This window comes from Palaemon carinicauda, chromosome 7 (genome assembly GCF_036898095.1).
Source record: "Palaemon carinicauda isolate YSFRI2023 chromosome 7, ASM3689809v2, whole genome shotgun sequence".
Classification (NCBI taxonomy): domain Eukaryota; kingdom Metazoa; phylum Arthropoda; class Malacostraca; order Decapoda; family Palaemonidae; genus Palaemon; species Palaemon carinicauda.
Window position 1 is genome coordinate 134,753,226 of NC_090731.1, and position 23,859 is coordinate 134,777,084.

At 34.9% G+C, this 23,859-nt stretch overlaps 1 protein-coding gene across 1 annotated transcript in view; it reads right to left on the reverse strand.

Annotated features, from left to right (window-relative positions):
• Nucleotides 1–1,055: 1,055 nt before the first annotated feature.
• The window catches only part of LOC137643639 (uncharacterized), a 33,139-nt gene continuing 10,335 nt past the window's right edge, over nucleotides 1,056–23,859 (reverse strand). Inside the window, exons 4-8 of the mRNA XM_068376357.1 lie at nucleotides 20,179–20,798; nucleotides 16,120–16,221; nucleotides 15,691–15,807; nucleotides 14,855–14,965; nucleotides 1,056–1,482 (exon numbers count right to left, since the gene is read on the reverse strand). Coding sequence (XP_068232458.1) covers nucleotides 1,273–1,482; nucleotides 14,855–14,965; nucleotides 15,691–15,807; nucleotides 16,120–16,221; nucleotides 20,179–20,798 — 1,160 coding nt within the window. The 3' untranslated portion in view covers nucleotides 1,056–1,272. The remainder of the gene's footprint in view (nucleotides 1,483–14,854; nucleotides 14,966–15,690; nucleotides 15,808–16,119; nucleotides 16,222–20,178; nucleotides 20,799–23,859) is intronic.

Sequence of the window (23,859 nt, forward strand, 5' to 3'; positions counted from 1 at the left end):
TATGCAGATAACTACAGCTGCATATCCACACCCCTTGTTGGATGTCCTCGACTTACTTTTCATTGTTTATTGTAACAAACGGGGTATTCATCCATTTGATTCCTCTATTTCCATTTTAGTGAGCTTAGTTGTCTCAATCTAAGATGTACGTCTCGAACTTGGCTTTGTTGTCTAAAAACAGACAATTCACAAATCAACAGTGAAACTGCCTAGTTAGGATATGGTTTTGACTCTGTGCAGCCTATACATCCCTTTTATAAACCTTTTGCGAATGCTTTCCGATTGGAGCTAGCTATTAAGACAGGAGTTTTACTTCCCCTAGCCTCCTCGAAGCGTACCACCACTGCTTCTGACTTGTCTTTGCTTTAGAGGAGGGTTTCCCTCTTCAACCGCATTTATCTTGAACATACTAGGTAATCTCATCCTCTTTCATCTCATCTTTTACTCCATGGGAAGAGGTGTTACTTCCAAGTGTTACATTTCCCTCCGTAGTCTTTCTTAACCTCTGTTCTCTTACATTATAATCTTGCAAAACATCATACACCATCCTAAATTGCAATTCAAGCAATAGGCCTATATGATTGAAGTAATGGCAATAAGTAGTGATATTTAGTATAATAAAATCTATAGCAAAAAATCGTGGTCGTAATCAATACAGAATCACCAAACATGCAATTTCCCTCGTCCCATCCTTGTCTTCTGGTGAACATGAAAGAGAACTGGATCTATGTAATGGTTAGTTATTGTTTTTTGATCAGTACGTATGTACTGGTGCAACTGAGATTTGCTGCATGACATAAATACAATATACGATTTATGGATTTATATGAAATCTCAGTTTTGTACTTTGAAAACATTAGTTTTGCCAGATAGCGTATATGAGTACAATCTGTACAATTGTAATAGTTTTCAGCAACTGTGTGGTTTATATACATTTGTTTGATGAATGCTTTTAGTATACTGGAGCTACTGTAAAATTCTATTACAGCAGCGCTAAATTCCAAAACCTTACAAATTAATTTGTGGATGAATCAATAGTAATGTAGATGACGAACCAAATTTATTGAATTGTCAAAAAGACATATTTGTACAGGCCTAAAGATGGAATTTATTCATTTAAAAACCATTTGGAAATTAAACACACTTATATACTTCAGAATGTCAATGTATGAAATGTATTCAAATTCTTACAGTGTGATGTTTTTATTCACTCTTTTAAGCAAATTAAGATGACCATGTGTTTTGCAATTTTCTTTTGTTAATAAATAAGCGTTAAGCACAAAGATCTGGATAATTCTTGGAAACCCCATCAGGGCACTCAGATGCAGCTGGGCCTTGTGCATACAAAGGCAAGGACTTGATATTGCCCGAAGGTCCATAATTGCAGGCGTACAGCTTAGACTCTGGGAAAAACCTTCCATTGATCTCTGCTTCATAATGGACAATGCCACAGCCTATCTCATTAGTATCAGCCCACACAACCTAAAAAATATTAAAAGAAAAAGAGAGAAAATTTTTGGATTTGAAAAATTCTTGTAGGTGGTAAAACTGTCAAATTATCCTAGTCATACTTAACATTAAATCATGCATTGCAATGATCTGATCAAACAATTGCACCGATCAGATCATGCAATTGTACTGATCAATTCAGACATTCCCTTTGTGTCTCTCTTCATCGCCCAGCATTCTTTTCATCTCCAATCATCCAACACACCACTTGCATCCCCTTACTGGCATCCACCTCATTTCCTTAGTATCTTTCTAAACTCAAAGCAGAGACTATATCTCTTCTGAACTCAAAGTCTTTTCCATAAGAGAATGGGCCTCCAGACAAAAAAAAAAACAATGCCGCAGTCATTGTAAAATTTATTCTGTAACTGCTTAGACATGGATAAAACTCTTGAGTAGTTAAACTTCCATAATGGTCACTTGATCCTTTTGCACAATACCACCTTGGTATCCACAGAAAATTTAAGTATCTTACTAACCATATGCATATATTCTGCTGCTTTTCTTGCTTTCATATTCTGTCTCTCGCCGTTTTTTTTACCATACCTTAATTCATTATACTCACCCTCATATAGTTCATAGATTAAACGCTTCAGTTAGTCCAGAAGCACTTTTAATTTTTCTTAATAACCTATCATTTATATCATACTATCACAACACCCTCTAAATTGCCTCTCTATTGACTATATCATAAATATTTTATAATTCCATGTATGCAACATATGGCTATTTCTCTTCACCATGATAAATTCAACACAACGGTTTGAAAAAAAAAAAGAAACAAAAAAAAAAACTTGGTTTATACCCCCTCTTCCTCAAAGATTTTCTCTATCAGTTCTTATGTCACTTTTCACAATTTCTGGATAAAAAACCTACCATACTTCTTTCCTGGTAAGCTTAGTATCGTTATTCCCCTATAAATTCATAAAGCTGGACACTTATTCCTCTTACCCATTACAATGGAACATTTTCCAATATTTTTTTATATAAATTTAAACCTTACTATACTGTAGCATTTGACTTGTAATCCCATCTGGTTATTGTGTCTTTCATTTCGTCAACCTCTTAATTCCATTTATTACATACTACCTATTTTTTCTATCCACTCTATTCAATAAATTGTCAAAATACCAATTCCTCTATGAAAGGACAGCAATCATGTCCAGCAGCATTTCTCCACTTACTTTGTGATCCATTTGTCCATATACTATCTCTCTGTACACAATTCCCCATAGAAAATTTCTATTATCTCTAAAGATTTAATTCACTTTCTCCCCTCTTTTTTTTCACTAGACCTTTCTCTCTCAATTCATATTAATCTATCTCCATGGACGTCTGTGCCTACTCTTCTCTTCTACCATACAATTACACCTTCTTTCTAGGATTTATGAATTCATTCCAGCAATTGAATATGTTAATTTACTTTTACCCTTCTCCTATAGAGAAAAATACTCTATTATATACTCATGATATTATCATGGAATTCTAAGAATTCGCTTTTTAATACACTTCACTTATCTTATGTATAATTGTTACCTTTGTCAGAAACAAGATACTCAATATTCAGTGCACAAATACGAATTCCTGGTACGTACACGTACCACGGTTTCGTACATATATATATATATATATATATATATATATTTATATATAGGGCTGATACATTTTATTAGATGCCCATAGATTCTGTTATATATCTTATATTTTTTTCTTTTTTTTTTTTCTCTTTTCTTTTTTAACATTCCGGCTGATATATTTTTATTAGATGCCGAGAGAAAAAATGATTTATATCCTTTTTTATTTTATTTATTTTTTTAAATGTTATTTTAAATGTATTTTTTAACAATGCAAATGTAGAGAATTTCTTTAATTACATATTACTAGCGTACTAGTCAGCTTTTCATACAAACATCATCCTGACAAATTACTCCCTTAGCGAATGAGGTGGCCACTCATACAGCTTTGAATTGTATCAGGTAAGGGGTATTGTCAGGGCTATTCAACTCGTTCCTTTGTAGCTGCTTGCTGTGCCGTAACCTACGCCAAACAAGGATGTTCACGGCGATAAAAATTAACGCCGTTCCAAATAAACCTGCTAGTAATATAGGTTGAAGAATCTCTGTGTAAGTCGGCGACAGGTGGTCCTTTTCGGTAAGTTTCATTAAGTGTTTCGCCACACTTCCTTTATAGGGGAGAGGAAGTGCGGGCGTTGTAGAGGTCCACGTGAAGTTCGCGAAGTAAGCACGTTCTCTGATGATTGTCCGTAGGCCAGTCACCATGGAATTCGGGGAAGTCCCGATACAGCCATCTGCTGCGACGAAGATGTGGTTGTAGGATGTGGATCCGTCAGGGCATGATATATTGAAGCCGTCCTTGTCGTATCGTATCCACGAGCCATTATTTAGTCTGCAATTGAATTCTTTATTGTCAAAGGGATAAAGCTTATCCAGACAATTTTCACTTGTATGGGAGAGAGCTACGTCTAGCACTATACCTAACTCGCATGAATCCATCAAGTTTTTACGGAATTCAAATGAGTCAGCTGTACATATTTTTCTATCCATTGCGTCTGAACAGTGAGTTAATTGATTTAAGTCTTTAATGACCGTATATGTTTCCTTGTCTGGGGAAATCAATACGTGTCCTGTCAAACTGGATATTACTGGATTTGAGTGATTCGTCATGAAAGTCGGAAATGGTGATATCCTGTAAGATTGCCAGGCATCAGAAGAATCAAAGGGAATTGTAATCCTAACCTTGTTATTATCTACGTTTACTGTAATTAGGCTGTAATAAAATTCTAACCTATGTTCGTCTAACAAAGGAACATAGCCTAGTTTATCCCTAGTGTTCTCCAGAACTAATTTTAAGTAACGTATAGGCAACAAATGGGGCGACAATACACCTTTAGTTGCTAACGTGATAGCTTCTACATAATCCTTGGATTTCTCAATGAAATGTGCAATTCTGTTATGTATGTGATCTATCTTTGAATCATAATACGTTAATGTTGCTAACAAATCCTGTACTTCCATAATTTGAACGATATTATCTGAATGTTCATTTAACAAATCCATAATTTTATTGATTGAAGCTAACTGATCCCTTAGTTCTGACATAATCAATTCATCTTTATGAGTCAAGAACTCAATTTTCTTATTTTGATTACTAATTTTAAGACGATTGGAAAGTCCTAAACCTAAACTTGCAACAGACCCAAAGATGCTTAATGCAGCATAAATGAACGGATTCCGTCTTTCTTTTTGTTCGTGTCCTACAGTCCACATCAAAAGGTCATAAGCCAAAGATCCTGTCTCTCCAGTCTTATTTTTTAAGTCATCAGATAGCATCTCTGCAACTTTAAATGTTGATCCAAGCAAACTCTTAGTAGTCAAATGAAAATGTCTCCTATGCAACTCATCCAATGATGCAGAAAACCTTGAAATGGCGGTTCTTAAGCTAGTGACATCATTCTCTTGAAGAAAAATTGCTTGCATATGCACTTCGACAATTACGTTGGTTGATGTAATAAAAATGTCTTCTTGTCTTTCAACTATATTGCCATATTTAAAATATATATTCTTAGTCTTAGAACTCATCCCATACGAAAAAAATGTCTGAGCGAACAATATCACTCCCAACAACAAAAAATTCATCTTGGAAACCTGTAACGAGAAAAAATATATGTAATTACTCCTGTATTAAAAAGAAAACTTTTTAGTTACAAAAAATTAAAATTTTTCCTCACTTCTTTTTAATTTCTTATGTGAGACAATGGTACTATTCTCTCATCCGTGGGTTGGGCTACGTTTTGAATTCTAAACCTATTGGCCGTTAATGTTTCCAAAATGTTAAATGGGCCTTCAAACTTAGGTGTTAGTTTATAGTTGAGCCCTTTTCTGACATTGATTTGAATATAGATGTTATCACCCACGGTATATGTTTTAGTTGGTTTCGCTATTTTATCATGATTCCTTTTCATTATGATTTGTGATTCTTCTAAATTCTTTCGAAGGATATCATATCGACTTATACTTGCATTTATACATTCCTTTAAAGGATTTGATAGATTAGTTGTAGGCGTTAATACATGGAAAGGTGTTCTAACTGGGGTACCATACAATGCTTCATGCGGTGACATTTTAATTGATATATGATATGAATGATTCAGAGTACTCAGTGCCGCCGGTATTGCAATATCCCAGTTGGGGTCTGATCCCCCTAGTGTTACCCTTAATATATTTAATATCTTCCTATTTGCTCTTTCCACTAGCCCATTAGACTCTGGGTGATATATCATGGTATTAACCTTCTTTATGTTGAGGAATTCACACAATGAGATAAGAAAGTGATTATTAAATTCACCACCCGAGTCTGAGATTATCATGTGTGGAATTCCATGTTTACAAATGTAACACTCGTAAAACTTCCTAGCGCATTCAATCGCAGTTTTAGTTTTAAGCGCTATTAGTTCTATATATCGAGTTAAAGCATCTATAATTACTAAGAGGTGCTTATTCCCTCTGTCTGACTCGTAAAATCCTGTTAACAAATCTAAATGTATTCTTTCAAAGGGTTGATTGGGAACAGGATAAGCTCCTAAGCTAACAGGTGTTTTCGTATGCCCTTTGTTTTCCTGACATGTGCGACAATTAGCTATGTGTCTTTTTATATCTGTAAGCATTGTATGCCAATAAAACAATGATTTGGCTTTCTGTGACATTAATGAGAACCCAGGGTGTCCATGTAATGGATTTGAATGCAACCAATTCAGGACAGTGGAAACAAGTGAGTTTGGTACTACTACCTGGTCGTTAGTTACATGTGGTGTATTGCGGGTTTTCCTTGTCACAGTTCTACACAGAATATTATCTTTGATTACATAATTCTGCTGCTTATACTTTATATATTCTTTTTCTTTATGATTGCCTTTCAAAGCATTTATAATTGTTTCTATTTTCTGATCTTTTCTTTGCTCAGTCTGTAACAATTCAGCACTCCAGCCTAAATCTTCTTGTTCAGATATTGTTTTTACAATAGGCATGGATGTTGATATATCTATTAATTCAGCTAAAGACTCCGTACAAGATGACACGGGGTTGCGTGATAATGCATCCGCAATGATATTTGCTTTCCCAGGTAAATACCCGATTCTTGCGCCAAAATCTTGAATGATTAAATGCCACCGAGTTCGTTTAGGGCTGTGATTGAAGCCTTTAAAGAACTCTGTTAGTGGTTTATGGTCAGTAAGAACCTTAACGGGATAACCGTAAATTATGAACTTAAAATGCACTAGCGAATTAACAATAGCTAGTCCTTCCTTGTCTATTACTGCATATTTACTTTCGGAAGTTCTCAATTTTCGAGAATAGAAAGCTATCGGGAAAAACTGTTTATCATATTGCTGAAGCAATACCCCTCCCACTCCTAAGTCTGAGGCGTCTGTTGCAATGAAGAATTCCTTACCGAAGTCAGGAAATTTTAAGATAGGAGAACTACACAGTTCATCTTTCAAAGTATTAAACGCCTGTTGATGTTGCTCAGACCATATGAAATCTACGCCCTTCTTCGTAAGATCAGTTAAAGGAGCGGCTATTATTGAATAGTTGCGTATAAAACGCCTGTAATATCCACTACAACCCAGAAATTGCTGTATTCCCTTGACATTAGTAGGTATGGGAAAATTACGTATAGCCGACACCTTATCATGGACTACTTTAAGACCTTGGCTTGACACCATGAAACCCAAATATATCAATTCTGTTTTGAAAAATTCACACTTACTAATCTTTACCCTTAAGTTATGTTGTCTTAATCTCTGTAGTACTAGTTCTAACTTACGTAGATGTTCCTCTAAGGTGTTGGAAAAGATTACAAGATCATCCATATAGGCATGCAATATATCCCCTAACAAGTCTCCAAACACTATGTTAATCATTCTTGTAAATGTTATAGGAGCACAACGTAAACCAAAAGGCATCCGTAAAAATTCATAATGTCCCCTGGCTGTGCTGAAGGCTGTGTATGGGATACTATCTTCTTCTAATGATATCTGGTGAAAGCCTTTAAGTAAGTCCAAACTGGTAAAATATTTATTCTGACCTAACAAAGACAAAATATCGTCAGTACATGGCACTGGGAATCGATCAGGGATCGTTTCCTCGTTTAGACGACGAAAGTCGACGCAGATACGCCATGTTCGATCTTTTTTCGGTACAACTATTAAAGGAAAATTATAAGGGCTATTTGATTTTCTAATGACTCCTTCCTCTAACATTTTACCTACTTCATCATTTATTTCATTCTGGAATTTCATAGGGAGTCTGTACGAGGGTACATATATAATTTTCTGTTTGTCTTTTAACCTTATTTGATGCTCGATCACATCTGTTTTCCCTAAGGATCCATCCGTAGTGGAAAAGACATCTGTATATTTATTTAAAAGTTCAAAAATTTTCTGCTGAATTTCTTCGTCTTGAATGTCCTTACTGATTTTATTTTTAATAGATCGTAAAAGGGATTCATCCGCAACTGATTGAGAGTGATTGATTTCAGCAACGGTAAGAATACGATGTTTATAAACTTCTACATCCAAGATATGTTGATTTTTGTGAATTACTAAAGTGTTATTTAAATGATTACAGACTTCGATATTACATTGCTGATGTGAGCCTACTGTATAAATAGCTTGTGTGACAGACAATCCGTTGGTTTTCAAAGTATCGGAAAGGATTAATATTTCAGATCCCGGTAGTGTTTTCTTTATTTGCACTATTAAATTCGAAGGTATGTTTGGTTCGATATATTGCGTGCAAGATGATATTACGGGTGAACGAGAATTCTGCTGGGTCGCGTGTATTATTTCTTTATTAGTGAGACAAGTTATTGGTTCTTCAACGTACGTTACGGTTACATTTGTCGTCTCCTTTTTATCCAAAACTGACTTTAAAGTATTAGAAGACTTATAGAATTTCCCTTTGATATACACGCCGTGCTTTGCAGGAGCTAAGATAATGTTTTGATTTCCCATAGATGGGTATCCTATAATTACAGCTGGATACATATTAATGTTTTTCACAACAACAAATGTATCGGCAAACGTGCGATTACCGACTCTGAACTGAATATGAGTTATGCCTATGACGTTTAATTCATTATTTCCTATACCTGAAAGTCTGATTCCTGATTTTTCAATCGGAAAGTTCGAAAACAACAAATGATGCGTCTTCAAATCCATAATATTACGTGGACTACCAGAGTCAAAAAATAACGTAAAGGATTTGTGTTCTAAATTTACAGCATATAAGGTTGGCCGTAACTCATTTTGGCTTATTATTGTATGAATTCGTTGCAAATCTACGGGAGCATGCACTGTTTTACTTAATTCGGCCGTGTGTTTCATAGGAAAATCTATTGTCTCACAATTATCTGATAAAACATTAAATTGATTATTCAATACTATTGATGTTGACATAAATGACCTTGACCCAACATCACTCTCTTCCCCTCTAGAGTTAACTATGTGGTATTTGCTTTGCTCTGCACATTCTGAAAATTAGGCTGACTTTGCGAGGTCTGGTTTGACGGCCCAGGCTCAGCGATATTTGAAGAAGTGTTTGTTTGTTTCGGACTCTGAACTGCATTGACATTTTGTTGTTTCTTCTTATTGTTAAAATGAGGATTTTTCTTTTTATTTCCATATGGAACTGACTGTGGAATTGACTGTGTATTTCTAGGATATTGTTGTGTCTTACGCGCGTAACATTGACTATAAGAATGTGATCCTGTGTTGTGAACTGAACAAAATTTCGTTCTACAGTCTGCGCTTATGTGACCTTGACGTTTGCAGTTGTAACACGTCACTCCCGCTACTGGATTATTAATTACGTTCACTGTTTGTGGTTTTGTTTCATTCTTAGCAAAAACTTGAGTTAACACGGGATCGAGATCTGGACACTTGGACATGTGCTTCTTTATCTGTTTATAGACATCCAATTCCGTACTTGCAGGCATTAACTTCTTATCAAAGCACCGCACTAAAGCTTCAGGCAACATAAGTGTCATGCAAGTTAAATACATTAATCGTAAAAAATCTTTCACGGAGATATTACCGTTAGTAACCCAAGTGGAATTACCTAAAATGTCCTGATATTCGTTAAGCCTATCAGCTATGAGAGCTGCTCTCTCAACAACATTAAGCCGATTCATAGTGGCTTGATTAAGTGTATTTCGTAACGTTAACACTACATCCAAAGCTTCTTCACCCCCATAGATCGCGCGTAACCTAACTTTGAAATCATCCCAAGTAACTGCTTCCTGAAATGAAACACCTCTTAAATACGCACTCGCATCCCCCTTAGAAAAATCTATAAAACTTTTAGCTTCTTGTAATTGTACAAAAGGATCTACGATTTGTTTGGCATTTAAATGGGCATCAACGGATGAAATCCATGACTCCACATTTTGTGGCAAGAACCCGTTGACACGGCCTTGAAAAGGAAGGATTGCTGACCTGGCATTTACAAGCGTCACAATTGGAGGAGGATTAGCCTGGCCTACACCACTAGGTCCAGGGGTAGGGCTGACAGGAGGAGCCATGACTGCTGTATTCTTTTTTTTTTCTATCTCTTTGACCCCTTTCAATCCTATCAAAATATCTATATGAGTACAGACGCCCACTGCGTAAACGCATATGTATAATAAAATTCCCCCAACAATGTTACTAATCCCAATACATTTCCCCCCAAGAGTTTATGAAAGAAAAAGGAATTAGCACAAAGAAAGAAAAATTCTAAATGAGAATTCGGAGTTTCTTATAACAAAGTTTAGGAATTCACTCACCCCAGTAATAATTGACTAACGACTTGTGATAACTACACTTCACTGCACAAACTGAAATGAATACAAAATCTTTGTACTTAGCTTATATATGAAGTCGAGTCGTCTCTCTCTCTCTCTCTCTCTTGATGTTTTGTTAGCGATGTCTCGTTCTAGTTTCTTGTAGAATGTAGGTCTTCCTGGATATGTTTTGCAATAGTTGAATGCCAGTCCTTGGGTTTCCTAGGATGTTGATTGAAGATTCTATTTGTATACTAACATATGTCGGTGTTAGCATTTTCGTTGGACTTAGTCAAAATTGTAGATTCTTGTAGATAGTTCTGAGTTCTTGAAGATCTTTATCAGGTATTACAGCTTTTATGTTGAAGTCTTGAAGATATATCTCTGGTTTTACAGCTATTTATTTTGAAGTCTTGAAGATATTTCTCTAATTCTTAGAGTTTAACCGCTGTCTTTGAGTTTAAGCGCTGCCACCATTTATTGGTGTGCTACTGTCTTAAGCACACATTTGAGTATGAGTTGTTTTCAGATGTATTTAGATGGTTTATTGAACACATCTTGGTGGTTTTTAAGTTTTATTGTATATAAACAACTGAGTTAAACATCTCCATCACTGGAGGAAGCTGTGTTGGTCCACATGACCAATTCTGGTGAAGTTTAGATAAGAACTGAACAAATTACTGATATCCCAAAAATCGTACACTTGCTTTAATTTGGATAAGTGACGGAATCGGAAGACACCTGCATCCGGTGACGTCACAAACTTTCACACGAAGAGTTAATGTGTTGACACTAAGAAAGAATGACAACTTAGCATCTTACATCCTGTACACAATTTGAGTTGACCATAGCAAATCTCACGGCCAGCTCTTCCAACCAACATGACATATTACGTCATTTGTTTTAAACATGTAATATTACTATTCTAATCATTACATATTTACTTACATTTTCACTTCATATATATATATATATATATATATATATATATATATATATATATATATATATATATACAGTATATATATAAATATATATATATATATATATATATATATATATATATATATATATATATATATATATATATATACAGTGTATATCCAACATTATGTCAATAATTCATTCAAAAAGTCCTGATTTAATGTGATTTTCGATGTAGATCAGATTTTAACGCTAATAAAATGACTTATACACTCTCTATGCTATTAACAAACGGAAAAAAGTATATATAACCTATTATAAAAACTGCGTCTCCCCTGTATAATAAAGAGCAAGTGTATGTCTACATATATAAATACACACACAAACACACACACACACACATATATATATATATATATATATATATATATACACACACACATATATATATATATACATTTTTTTTTTACAACTAGCGAATTACATAAATTCCCGAGCTCCCAAACTCACCTGTTTTATATTAAATGATGTGATACACAAGAGAATACCTCCAAGCTCTGAGAATAATACACAACTCTCAGACGTTAATATATATGAACACTGAATATCTGAAGGCCTCTTTATTTTACACTCAAAACAAAACTGGGTGATTACTTTACTTTTAACGGGAACTATTGTTAAATCAATCTCTCATTTCCGTTCTTAGTCAGGGGATACGAGCAAAACACTTAAATAATTATTGGTAATCGAGATAATACACACTTTACAGAATATATATATTCTATAGAAATAACTATTCAAAAATAATAAATTCATTCTCCACTTGCTGTAACTTCCCAATCTGATTCATGGTTCTAGTATTAAAATACCCAATTTTCAAATTTTCTTTAGTATTTATAAACCAGGAGATTCTTAGCACCCTTCTACGCCTGGGACAGAGGGCCATCATGTCATTTTCTCTTTCCATAGACTGACTAAATCCATAGAGTATTCATTGGCTAAATTCCTCAAAGGATAGTCTGTTCCTTATGATGCGCAGTACCTATCTAACTAAGGCAAGTGACCCCGGCCGGTCCATACTGATTCCAGTAAGATCATCGCCAGGCATCGAGAGTAGAAGCCGAAGGGACATCTTGTCTATCGCATTAAACACAATCCGTTACCCTGTTGCCAGTGATTTCATCGAGAGTTAGGAGGGCAAAAGAATTAATCATAATCTTTGTAGAAGCTCATATACAAAAGGAATTGTAAACTTATGTTAATCAATTATCACTTGATAAAGACATTGTGTTATCGAAACAGTGCTGTAGTGAATAGAATAAACAAAGAAAAGGAATAATCATCGTTTCTTCAACCAAAGGCTTACACCAAAAAAACTTATAGAAGATGAGGAAACACATTGACACCACTAAGGCAATCACCTTCAATGAATAGGCTCTCTCTCTCTCTCTCTCTCTCTCTCTCTCTCTCTCTCTCTCTCTCTCTCTATATATATATATATATATATATATATATATATATATATATATATATATATACATTACATACATATACCAAGGCACTTCCCCCAATTTTGGGGGGGTAGCCGACATCAAATAAATGGAAAAAGGGGATCTTTCCTCTCTATGTTCCTCCCAGCCTGACAAAGGACTCAACCGAGTTTGGCTGGTACTGCTAGGGTACCACAGCCCACCCTCCCCCGTTATCCACCATAGAGGAAACTTCATAACGCTGAATCCCCTACTGCTGCTACCTCCGCGGTCATATAAGGTAACCAGAGGAAGCAGCAGGGCCTACCGGAACTGCGTCACAATCGCTCGCCATTCATTCCTATTTCTAGCACGCTCTCTTGCCTCTCTCACATTTATCCTCCTATCACCCCCAGCTTTCTTCACTCCATCCATCCATCCAAACCTTGACCTTCCTCTTGTCCTTCTCCCATCAACTCTTGCATTCATCACCTTCTTTAGCAGACAGCCATTTTCCATTCTCTCAGCATGGCCAAACCACCTCAACACATTCATATCTACTCTAGCTGCTAACTCATTTCTTACACCCGTTCTCACCCTCACTACTTCATTCCTAACCCTATCTACTCGAGATACACCAGCAATATTTCTTAGACACTTCATCTCAAACACATTCAATTTCTGTCTCTCCGTCACTTTCATTCCCCACAACTCCAATCCATACATCACAGTTGGTACAATCCCTTTCTCATACAGAACTCTCTTTACATTCATGCCCAACCCTCTATTCTTTACCACACCCTTCACTGCTCCCACCACTTTGCATCCTTCATTCACCCTCTGACGTACATCTGCTTCCACTCCACCATTTTCTTAGGCCAACCCCCAAGCTTCCAGATCTCGAACCTAGAATCTTCTGGAAGTAGCTAAGTCTTATTTACAGCGCCCCCAGGGATGCATCGGGCAGAAGAGAAACAGCCGTCCTGTGAAATAGCCAAAGTGCATCCCTCACGCTCTCTCAGTACCTATAGTGTGTCCTCTCCAAAGTGATTCTGTGCCCCAATGTAAATTGTGTGTTGAAACGATACGAAAGAAGTTAAAGGTGATTCTAATTTTATTGTGTTGTGGTGGTGCATTGTGTAAATTTTTGTAACTGGACTGTGCATGTAAATATATGAAGTTAGTAAGTTTATCAGTTACTTTATGTAAGTTCCTTGAGAGTTTAAGCATTAGAGTGTATTTATTTTTATTGTCTTAGTCTAAGGTTTTATTCAGATTTAATATTTCAAGTCAAGTGATTATATAATTTTCAGTGTAATTATTTCTTTTGTTTTAGTCTATGGTTTTATGCACATTTAATATTTCAAGTTAAGTGATTATATAATTTTCAGAGCGTAACATTTTTTCTCTTAATCTAAGTTTTGTTCAGACTTTATATTTTGAGTGATTTTCTTTATATGTAATTTTTTTTAGTGTTGTAATTTATATAAAATATATATATTTTTGTAAAGAGTGTATCATTTCAATCACCAGTCATTCTTTCATACTCGCTCGTATCCTGTTAATCAAGCGAAGTACGGGGTGGTTTTGAATGATTCTTGAGAATAATGATCTAGTTTTGTTTTGAGTGAACTTCAGAGGCCTTTGGATATTCAGAGTTCGGGTATTAATATTTTCAAGTGTAACAGATTTAATGTAAAAACAAACAGGTGAGTTTGGAACTCGAGAGGGTTGTGTAGCTTACCAGTCGTAATATATGTAATACTGTATTATATTTTGGTTCCCAGACCACGGGACTATAGTATGATTATATATATGTATATATATATATATATATATATATATATATACATATATATATATATATATATATATATATATTCCATTCCACAGTACTTGCGTTCTTCAAAAGGCATTTTTGTATCATCCAAAGGAGAAATATATAAAGGAATGACAACCATAAATCAATAATTTTTTGATGAAGCAGATCAATATATTCGTTTGATTACTTTCCCATCTATAATCTCTCCATGCCTGCTTTATCAGGATAGTTAATGCCTGCTGATTGCAAAAGAAAAAAAAATTCATAAAGTTTTAGATGTATAATATAGTACCTGAGTATAATGTCCAATTTTGACCGGAGTTAACGGTCGAAAAGCCGCTGCAATTTCATTTGGCATGTCGGCCACTTCGATGTACCAGTCGTTCACTGCCGTCTCCCAGTCCTGAGAAAACGAGGTTTCAAGAAGGTTAAAAGAAACTACGGATAACAATCTTCTCATACAAACAAACAATAATTTCACACGCGAGCAGATGGACGTCGAAAGAACGTTACGACCAACTACTTTACACTCTTTTCCTCTCATCTTCACTTAGCCCTTATATTTGCCTTTCCAGTTTTTAAGTTTATCATATTAAAACACCTCTACATAATATAGGCAACTCTATTTCGTTCCATTTGTCTTTCCAAATACCATTTTTCCATTCTTTTCAAATAAACCAGGCACTTCAAAACATTAAAGAATTTAGACATGTTTTCACATAAAAAACGCTTCTTCGTTAATTCTGTCTGCATCTCTATTCTCATTTTAATTATACTTACCCACATGCTAACTACATTGGATCAGCTTATCTGCACTCGTATATTCTCAATCCCATTAATCAACCTAACTTCGTTACCACGAAAGAAAGTTGGCATTCTTCCTAAGTTCTGCTTCCAGACTTCTTGTTTACAATACACACACACACACACACACATATATATATACATATACATATAAATATATATATATATATATATATGTATATATATATATATATATGTGTGTGTACATATATATATATATATATGTATATATATATATATATACTGTATACTGTATATATATATATATATATATACGGTTGTACAGGAAGGAAGGCCTTAATACCGAAGTAGCCTAATACTCACAACTACAGGAGAAGAGCCATAATAGAAATGGAGATTTTGACCGACGAAGTAGGGTCTGGAGCAGATTTTTCTGGCCCCTATTTGGTCATGGTCTTGCTTGCATTGTTTCGCCCACGCCTATAAGAGAGAAAAGGGAAGAATACGTAAATGTTTTGCTTACAAGCTTACAAAATTCCTAATCTCTTACTTATTTTCATGGTTTCGTATGTATTTCGGCGCAGCAAAAATAACACATGATTTGATATTAAGTTACCCAAAGAATAAGAACATTTAAGAGGTACTTTCTTTAATACCAAAAGTAGAGCTTATCTTCCAAGAAACTTCATGAGTGAAAAGACTTTACAGTAAAAAGGTCTCTGTTATTTGATTTTTCTCGCAATTGTACTTTTCTCGAAACTTCAAACCCACTGAACCGTCTGTCTTACTCACCTCTGCCACTTCAGCCAGTTGATCATTCCAGACAAGTTCTCTCATATTTGCAGCAGGAGGTTGGGGACCCGGATTTCCATCAGTCTCCTCCCCACGAGCAACCTAGGGGAAATAAAAGCCACAAGCAAACTATAAATGATCCATAAAACCATACGACAAAGACACCTAAAACTCCATAGTCAGTTCTGTGCTTCTAGCAGGCATTACTTTGGTTAATAATTTATAAGGGGAAAAACTAACAAACCCCTTTTCCTCTCCAATTAATGTTAATTTTGTGAGGGGTACTACCGCAAGACGTGCGTCTCTATAGATACTAACATAAGTGATGCAAGTATAGAGAAAATGCAATGGCTCTGCCATATGTGTCGATGAATCTAAAATTGCAATAGGAAAAAAAAAAAAAACAGCAAGATATGGCGACGAAAATCTCAAAAATGGAGGGAGTGCTACAAAACAGAAACGGTAGAGGAGAACATGAAGCAAAAATTGCTGAATTTGAAGACGTTAGGGATATCGCTGTTGACTCCGGAAATTCTGCGCTGGCTACTGACACAAAAGCGAATAATCTTATTGAGGAAGTGGATAATCTAGCTAAGGATAATGAGTCAATTAAGTTAACATTTAAAACACTTATGGTTCCCAAAAATGAGGCAATAAAATATGTTGAAAACGTCGAGGAAAAACATCTACTAGTAATCAAATCAACACAAGCATCAACTAATATCACAGACAGGAACAATGAGGTTGAAAAAGCACTCGAAGACATATCATTTCTTATTACGAGATCAACTTCAAATGGAAATGTAAATTTTTCCGATGACAAGATTAGAGACAAAGAAGTAAATAAGATTCAAAACATGGTTGCTGATATCGAAACGATAAAAAAAAAAATTGGAAAACTAAAAACAAAGATAATGATATGTAATGTAGTCAGTGATGAAGACGATGTAGTTAGTTCCCTTGTTTCTTAGGAATTGTTGTTTAGATCCAATTCAAAATATAGAAGAAAAGATAATTCTGCGATTCAAGAAAAGTGCAGAGGGTAGTACTACCCACTTTATGCTGAAATGGGATTTTGAAGTTCGAAGGACTATTCACGATGATGGTGATAAAGTTGATTACCTGCTTCCACTGTCAAAGGTATGCACATTTTGAAATAAAAATGACCGCAAGTTCAAGACTAATGATAAAGTGTGTGGGATATGTGCAGGAAATCATGCAACCAAATAATGTAACTCCCAAATGATAAAATGTATAAATTGCACTGTTGAAAAAAAAATCATAATTTAGTGAATTCAAGAAATTGCAAAGCTTTATTTTTGGAATTTACGAGACTAGCATAACGTAAGGATCATGCACGGTCACGCGCATGCTTACTTTCATATTCCGAGAGAAGACAAGTTAGAGGCGAGAGGGGGAAAGGAGCTTTTCGTACTTGAAGGCTATTTTAACCTCAAGATGATTCAAAGAACTAGTATCACAAGTTTTGAATAGATGGAAAGAAAATTTACACACAAGAACAGAATATATTTATCGTAATAGTTTACAAACCAAGAACAAGTGCAAATATCTTTTATGAGTTCAGAATGCTCACTGAGATGACTGACATAGCGAAAACAATATTAATTATTTGTGAAGATTTCAATCTCTGACTGGATGATGCATCACGTTGCGATGCTTCAGCCTTTAGTGGGCTATTGGGATCATACCAATTAGTAAATAACGTTGATTATGCAACAACTTTGACTGAGCATACGTCGGCCTTAGTTTTGAGTGATATAATTAAAATATTGTAGGCCTACCTGATATTAATGTGGGAGAAAAGTGCACCATTTCCACAGTGCACAAGCTTATAATTTTTTTAGATTACATTTACATAAAGAAGCAGTGCTAAAGGAAATAAGCCTTAGAAACCGATAAAACTGCTCCTGTGTATCCAATGATGAAGTAACAAAGAAAATAAATGTTATAAATATTCCTTTAGGTCAAGGCGACCCAAGATTATTAGGCATTATATGTGTTAATTGCCTTATATCTGTATATATCAGAGTGAATAAAAAAATGAATATGATAACAGTGCCCATAGGTGGAAAAGACTTTAAATGCTAAGGATAGATCTCCTTGGTTTGATGAGATTTCAGAGAAAGAGTGAAAAAAGACGTAAACGGATAAAGTAAAATGGTTAAAAACCGAAAGTGCATGGGTGGTATACAAAACCGAAAAGTTCCAAAACAATTACCTATTAAGTAAGAAAAAACTGGAATACTATAAGGGAAAAAAAGATCCATGAAGCAGCAACAGACATGAATATGTTATATCATCTCCCATGTGGTGTAATGGGAAGTGTAGATGAAAAAAAAAAAGCTCCACGATGAGCATAGCGATCATGAACTGGCTGAATTTTTAAAAAAACTTAATAGAAAATCCAATTGGGTCTTGTACAGATAATCCCTGTCAGAAAGGTGTTGTACCAGATACATTATTATCATTATTTTCATCATTACTAACTAAGCTACAACCCTAGATGGAAAAGTAGGATCCTATACGCCTCAGGGCTCCAACAGGGAAAATAGCCAAGTGAGGAAAGGAAATAAGGAAAAGTAATTAACAATTGAAATAAGATAATTCAAGGACAGCAACAACATTAAAACAGATATTTCATATCTAAACTATAAAAAGGAGACTTATATCTGCCTGTTCAACATAAAACTCATTTTATGCAAGTTTGAACTTTTGAAGTTCTACCGATTCAACTACCCGATTAGGAAGATCATTCCACATCTTAGTCACAGCTGGAATAAAACTTCTAGAATACTGTGTACTATTGAGCCTCACGATGAAGAAGGCATGACTATGAGAATTAACTGCATACCTGGTATTACGAACAGGATGGAACTGTCAGGGAAGATCTGAATGTAAATAATGGTCAGAATTATGGAAAATCGAACGACGGTGCCAAAGATTAATATCTAGATCAGGAATATGAAATTTAATCGACCTGAAGTTCCTGTCAAACAAATTAACATGAGAATCAGCAGCTGAAGACCAGCCGGGATGACAATACTCGAAACAAGGTAGAATAATAGAATTAACACACTTCTTCAGAATAGGTTGATCATCAAGAATCTTACAAGACTTTCTCAATAAGCCAATTTTTTGTCCAATTGAAGAAGACACAGACCTAATGTGTTTCTCAAAAGTGAATTTGCTATTGAGAATCACATAAAATTTAAAGAGTCATGCAGAGTTAAACAAATATTATTATTGCTGAGATCCAGATGTTGAGAAGCAACTGTCCTTGACTCTAACCCAAGACAGTGGAAGACCATGGTACAGAGGCTATGGCCCTACCCAAGACTAGAGACCAATGATTTGGTTTTGGAGTGTCCTTTTCCTAGAAGAGTTGCTTACCATAGCTAAAGGGTCTCTTCTACGCTTGCCAAGAGGAAAGTAGCCACGGAACAATGACAGTGCATTAGTTAACCCTTTGGGCGAAGAAAAATTGTTTGGTAATCTCAATATTGTCAGGTGTATGAGGACAGAGGAGAATCTGTAAAGAATAGGGCAGACTGTTCGGTGTATGTGCAGGCAAGGGAAAAAAGAACCGTAACCAGAGAGAAGGATCCAATGTAGTACTGTCTGACTAGTCAAAAGACCGCATAACTCTCTAGCGGTAGTATCTCAACAGGTGGCTGGTGTCCTGGCTAACCTACAGCCTTCAATTAAGCAGACTAAAGAGACAGAATATGGAATAAATACTCATAGATCACTGTTATAAGGAATTAATTACCATTAAATGTATACAGAATGAACAATCAACTTCATTATGAACAAAGATTGTTGTTCAAAATATCTTCACCCGATATAAAACACCATTTGATATTATTGAACATAATGATGTTTTAAACAATGACTTAGAGATTTAGATATTGTGTAACATTTCCTATTTCCTATTTATAAATTTTTTTAGTAGAATTAAAATAACTGATGGAGAAATTACAACTCAAAATTAAACATTCATGAAAGGAAACATGAAACAATAGAATATTTCAGTTTTACCTTAGCTCGTAGAGTGTTGTGAAGCCTAAGAATTTCTTCTTTGTCTCCTTCTTCCAAACCTGTCTCATGAATTTTGCAGTCATTGGGTGGTAGTAACATTGTGTGTGACTCTCCAAAGTTGGAATAATCACAATCGCTCTTATCTTCTTCTTCTTCTTCTTCGTCATCCTCTTTTGCCTCGGTGCCATCTTCACTGGATGTTGCAGATGGGTCTTTATCGCCGCTTTCTGAATCTCCACTGCCAGGTTCCGCAGTTGGGTCTTTATCTGTTCCACCATCACTGGTCTCAGAATCTGGTTCAGGTGAACCATCCCCTGAAAGTTCAGGTGAACCATCCCCTGAAAGTTCAGGTGAACCATCCCCTGAAAGTTCAGGTGAACCATCCGCTGAACCATCCGGTGAAGGGATTTTGTCCTCAGCTCCAGTTCCAGTTTGTCCTGCAGTAACCCCCACCTCTTTACTCTCCTTTTTCTTCTCTTCCGTCTCAGTTTTTTCTTCCTTTTCTTTCTTTACGTCATCTTTGACTTTCACCTTCCCCTCCTTTCCTTTATCGTCTTCACTTTTCTTGGACGTTTTCGAACCTTTTTTAAGCTGTTCTTCCTTCTTTTTACTTTCCTTTTCTGCTTATTCAAAAGTCGTTGATTGGTTCGAAAACAAAAGTATAAAATTCGGTTTAATAATGAGATAGCTTATAAGTTTGTGATGATCATGTGAAATTATCATAGAAATATACTTTTACTTTCTTCTATTCTATATATTTCTCTTCTCATTGTATGTATTAGCAAAAAATACCTGGTGCAAAAAAAAAAAAAAAAAAAAAAAAAAAAACTAACACAGAGTTCCTTTATGTCATTCTTTTACTGTTACCATTACAATTAATAGCTTACAACTAAATCATAATTGTCTCATCTTTGTACTAAATAAGCCCAGGACTGTATGTGAAGAATATGTAACGCCAGGATATTTACTTAATACTATGACTTGGAGATATGAGAGAATAAATAATACAGGCATATCACTAACCTTGTAGTCTTTACTGTAGCTTATCAAAAGAAATTTTAAAGGCAGGCCTAACCATAACTTTTATAGAGTTGTGAATTTATTATTTTTAAATGGGGACATATAAGAAGATATGGAATTTGAGTGGATTTTACTTCTGATTGGAATTAAAAATACAGAAATATGATTCTGGCAGTATCACCAGACAAAAATTCACGCGGTGCATTACTTATAATTTAAAGCATGGTATTAGTAACAGTCAAAGTAAGGAGGAATGTAATTGTGTTCTCCACAAATAGGCTAAATTTTGTCATTCATAGCTTCCCACGATATCTGAGAACTTGACATAATTTAGTTCCTGACGTACTAACGCCCATCCACGCAAACGAACCCTCTAATAGAAGTATAGTTGCGAAACATCGTGTGAAATAAACAAAATACCTGAATATAATGTGTAACATTCTTGAAAATACAAAGAATCTTTAGTATATTGGACTGGTCTATCTATATCGAAAGTGAACAGTTGAACTATATCCAGGCAACCCACCATTTTAGACCCTTTTTCATCCTTTATCTATTGACCCAAATTTTACATACTCTCCTTGCTGATGCTCTCTCTTATTCTTCCTCTACAATATAATTATACAGGCTTATATCCATATCATGTTTAGGTTGTCACTTTTACTAGTTGTTATTTACTTCTCTGAGAACTATAAAATTCTTTTTTAGCTCTATTCATACAGTTTGCTAAACATATTTTGGAGAGCAGAGATTAGTGGTAATTTCTTCTATACTGGCAAATTCATCTATGTGCTCAGGACTGCATTTTCGTCTATGAACCTTAGGGCGCTAAGAATATGTAGCTCTGAGAACATAGAAGACGAGTTTACCAAAATTCTAGAAATTGCTAATAATCTCTGCTATAGTAAATATTTTCATATAATACCATTATATGAATAGAGCCAAGAAAGCGTTTTATGTCGTGTCCAGTTGGAGAAAAAAGTGAACAATGAATAAACATGCTTTGTTCAGTATTTCATGAATATTTTATAGATGTTATACTACTTTTGAAAAACTAGATATAATAGTTATGTTTAAATACAATTGCAAATTGAATTTCCTAACAAGATTAGCTCTGAAAATGACAATAATGTGATATTTAATGTTCCTTAATGAAAATGTAACTTGTTTTATTTCAGGTAAACATCTAAAGGCATGTCTCTTAGGACAAAACAGCAAAAGATGGCTGTCTCTGTTTTTTTTTTCTTTTTTTCTTTTAATATTGCTTTGGTTGTCCATTGGCTTTGCTTGAGTCAAAGAATAATTTGGTCAGATTCCAAGATAGTAATACATATTTAGCTATTAAGTTGGGCATATCCAGTCACGTAAGCCATGATCTTTTTTCTGATAATCCTACATTATCTTCTTTTCTTAAATCCTGACTTATTTGGAATCATCAAGAAACTGATGGTTTAGAGATTCCTCTTCTCTTATATAAATACAATATCAGGGTATATTTCTTCTCAATGTGATTACGATGATGTTACCAATAAGACGAAAATACCAACATCAATCAGGTCTTTTCCCTTTTTTCCGTGACTATTTTACATATTATATGTACACATGGGCACACATACGCACATACACACACATACACACACACACACACACATATATATATATATATATATATGCATATATACATATGTATATATATACATATATATACATAATATATATATATATATATATATATATATATATATATATATATATATATGTATACATATGTAAATATATATATATAAATATATATATATACATATATATAAATATATATATATATATATATATATATTGTGAAGTCCTGTGCGAGGGAGTTCTACCCTCCAAAGGACAACTTAACAGTCATAATTCTTTTAGTTTGTTTTTCTTGGTAAAAAGCTTGCTCTCATGGATTTCCTCGTCTATGTAACTTAAGAACAAGCCTCAACTAACAAAGGAGGTCTGGACTGCGTTACATAGACCTCCTTGGCCATTAACTTGTCAAGGCGCTTAATTCTCACCTCTTCCCAGGTCAGCCACAGAGATACGCCAGATGTGAGAATAAAGGTTCTCATAGACCGGGGCATCGAAGTCCACAAAGAAGAAGACCCCTGGTCATGATTGGCCAACACGCGGAAAAATAAGGAGGGGTCACAAGATGTCATTGGCCCTCAAAAGATGAAGACCGCCCTTGGAAGTCAAGATTACCCAATCAAGAGAAAAATGGGGCTGGCCCACTTTAAAGATTTCTCGATTTATTAACCATAAACTCGAAAACACATTTTGCTTTATTTGTCAATTGTAAGTTATCTCCTTAAGAGGTTTACGATCATTTCCTTTTTTTTTTGTTTGACTTAAATTAAACTATTGTATTTCGATTATTACAACAGAGTTTCTTTTGTCCGTGAGTTAGACTAAGGTTGAAACCAAATTGTTCCTACACGAATTAAAACTATTCCAACGAGGTGCAGCTCCAAAATAAATACTTGACCTCGGGTATTTTTGAACCGTTAATAATATTAACAGGTTCAGTCATATAAAAGAATTTTGAGTGTCAATTAGTCGCTCTGGATTGACACGAAGTCACTGTGTCATGTGAAGAGTCCGATTGATACTTTCTTTAAAGATCGTAATCTG